The following is a 2,500-nucleotide window of genomic DNA, read 5'->3' as shown; positions in this document are numbered from 1 at the left end:
TCGAGCCGCCAGCTCTACGCCAGTGGCTCGCCAAGCACATCACCTGACCTGACCCCCGTCTCATCCTAGTGCACCCCGCCTTCCCTCCACCACCAGCACCACCACAACCACCACCGGCACCACCGGCACCACCTCAATGGGACTGTCAGATGGAAAACGACAGGCCTCAAGACTTTGCCTGGCGGACATTTTCAATTAGAAGCAATTAATAACACCTTGTATGGCAGGTTAGAGGGAGGGCCTCTGGGAAAACATATTAGCCAGATATACTTTGGGCTCTTCCTCGCTCTCTCTCTCTCTCTCTCTCTCTCTTTCTCGCTCTCTCTCTCTTTCTTCTTTCTCTCTCTCTCTCTCTCTCTCTCTCTCTCTCTCTCTCTCTCTCGCTCGTACTCTCTCTCTCTTGCTCACTTGCTCTCGATCCTTCTCTTTGTGTCTCTTTATCTTTTTCAGACGGGTATTTCATGGTCACACAGGGCACAGTGAAACATTATTTTTTATAAAAAAACGTATTCACGTGATTCACTTTCACAATCCATTATATTTTTGGGAAAGAAATTACCTGCTACCGTATAAGCAAGCAACAACAATAAATACATTTTTTTGGTAGGACATTTCATTTATTTTCTTGCCAAATTGAAAGTGTGGAGTTTAAAAAATGTAACTCTTATAAGTTAAAAGAAAATTATAAGTCGAAAATAAAATGGCTAACAATTTCTTGAAATCGTCAGAAGAATGCGAGTGGCCCTGCTGACCTGTCACTTCACGATAGTTATGTTTAAACAAGCTTCTGATTTGTGTTCAAATTAAACTGCGAGGCCCCAGCAAGAACAGCCAACAGTATCATCGTTACCATGTCTTGTCCCACTGCCCAGACCAACAGTCTAATGTATTACATTGTCTGGTGAATTGAAACGCAAAAAAACACCTCAGCTTCCAACCCAAACCGCCACCCTTGCTACCTAGCGCTAATTACATCTCTAAATGAACTGTGCTTGTTTTAAACATGCGAGCAAAGCATTTAACACAGCACTGCCAACCATTTGATAACTAAATATTATCTGTTGCTGTTTATTTTCATGCTGGTGTCCTTGACCAAAGAAGAAGTAATCTGGGACTGTAAAATTAAAAAACAAATTTTAGGTCCACAGCACTTTGATTTTCGAGTAAAAGATTTTTTGCATATGGTAATTTCAAAATTTTGAAAGGACAACTGATGGACTTGGTTTTATTAAGCCTACTCTCAACCAAAATTAAAATGAAACTAATCACAAACCTAAGTTATTCTACTTTTTAGCAGGATGAAAGTGATGCTGATGCTGTTGCGGCTCTCAGCTGTGCCAGAGTGTTTACAGTTGCTAGGGAAACCACCTACCGTCGCCGCCCGGTGCAGCAGTGTGAACTGCCTGGTTTTTAGAACGTCTCAGCCCGTCTCCTCGCAAGGAGTTGCGAGTTGCAAGCAGTTGCGTTGTGAATCTTTGGTCTGAACTGGGCTTTAGGCAGATTTCACTGTGAATGAATGGAAAACGGAATAGACTCTGTCTTGACACCCATTCCTAGCACCATTTCCATGCATTTTTTCCAAGGATTATTTTCTGGCACTAATGATGCAATTCCTAATGAATATCATTGAATATTGAATATTATGTGCGTCATATTTTTGGTTCGAGATTTTGATTGAGAAATATTATCTCACTGTAACCATTCTGTGAATGGTAGGAATCCATACACCTAAATCAGTGATTTACCCATACAGAAATTACTATTAATATTGAACACAATTACTAAAAATGGTTATGATGATCTTATTATTTCTTAAACGCTCTAAAAAGACTAATCGTGGTGATCATGCCAACCTCTGGCTCTCAAAGAAAACCATCCTCTAATTTTGTGTTAAATGAATATTCCATTTGACATTACTCTCACAGAGACAAGGTTGGAAATAAAATATTATATTATAATAAAAACTGGTCAAAGATGATATTTTTTTCCTTTGTAAGAAGAAAAATGTTAGATTGTGACATGTCAGCTCTGAAGAAGCCACCGCCTCGCAAAACAAAAAGAATGACAGACTTTTAAGCGACACAGACTTAAAACCCGTGCAAAACGCCACGCGCACACACACACACACGCACACACACACACACACACACACACACACACACACACACACACACACTCCTCAACAGCCGTGCATCGCACCACACTGTCCTTGGGCCACACAATGAACAACCACTCTGGCACCCCCAACCCCCCCCTCCCTCGCCTCCCCCATCACTCCCACCCCCCCCCCCCCCACACCACTACCAACCCCCCCCTTACCCCCTCCCCCTCCCCCACCCTCTCCTCCCCTCCCCATCATCACCCCTACAGCCTCCATGTTTACTTGCATTCATTTATTTCAAGAAGAAAATATCCTAGAAACGACAATAACCACCAAGAGAAGAGAGGTGAGCGTATACCTTCCAGCTTCATGCCCACGGTCAGGCACTTCTGGAAGCGG

The 2,500-nt window shown here is 42.8% G+C and overlaps 1 protein-coding gene across 1 annotated transcript in view; it reads right to left on the bottom strand.

The window, feature by feature from the left end:
- Positions 1-2,500, bottom strand: part of nr5a2 (nuclear receptor subfamily 5, group A, member 2) — a 67,250-nt gene that overhangs the window by 57,435 nt on the left and 7,315 nt on the right. The window contains exon 3 of the mRNA XM_084473339.1: positions 2,460-2,500. This exon is cut by the window's right edge and continues 101 nt beyond it. Coding sequence (XP_084329465.1) covers positions 2,460-2,500 — 41 coding nt within the window. The remainder of the gene's footprint in view (positions 1-2,459) is intronic.

The sequence above is a fragment of the Micromesistius poutassou genome, assembly GCF_964030765.1.
Source record: "Micromesistius poutassou genome assembly, chromosome: 9".
Lineage (NCBI taxonomy): Eukaryota > Metazoa > Chordata > Actinopteri > Gadiformes > Gadidae > Micromesistius > Micromesistius poutassou.
This window is presented reverse-complemented; position numbering and strand designations above follow the sequence as displayed.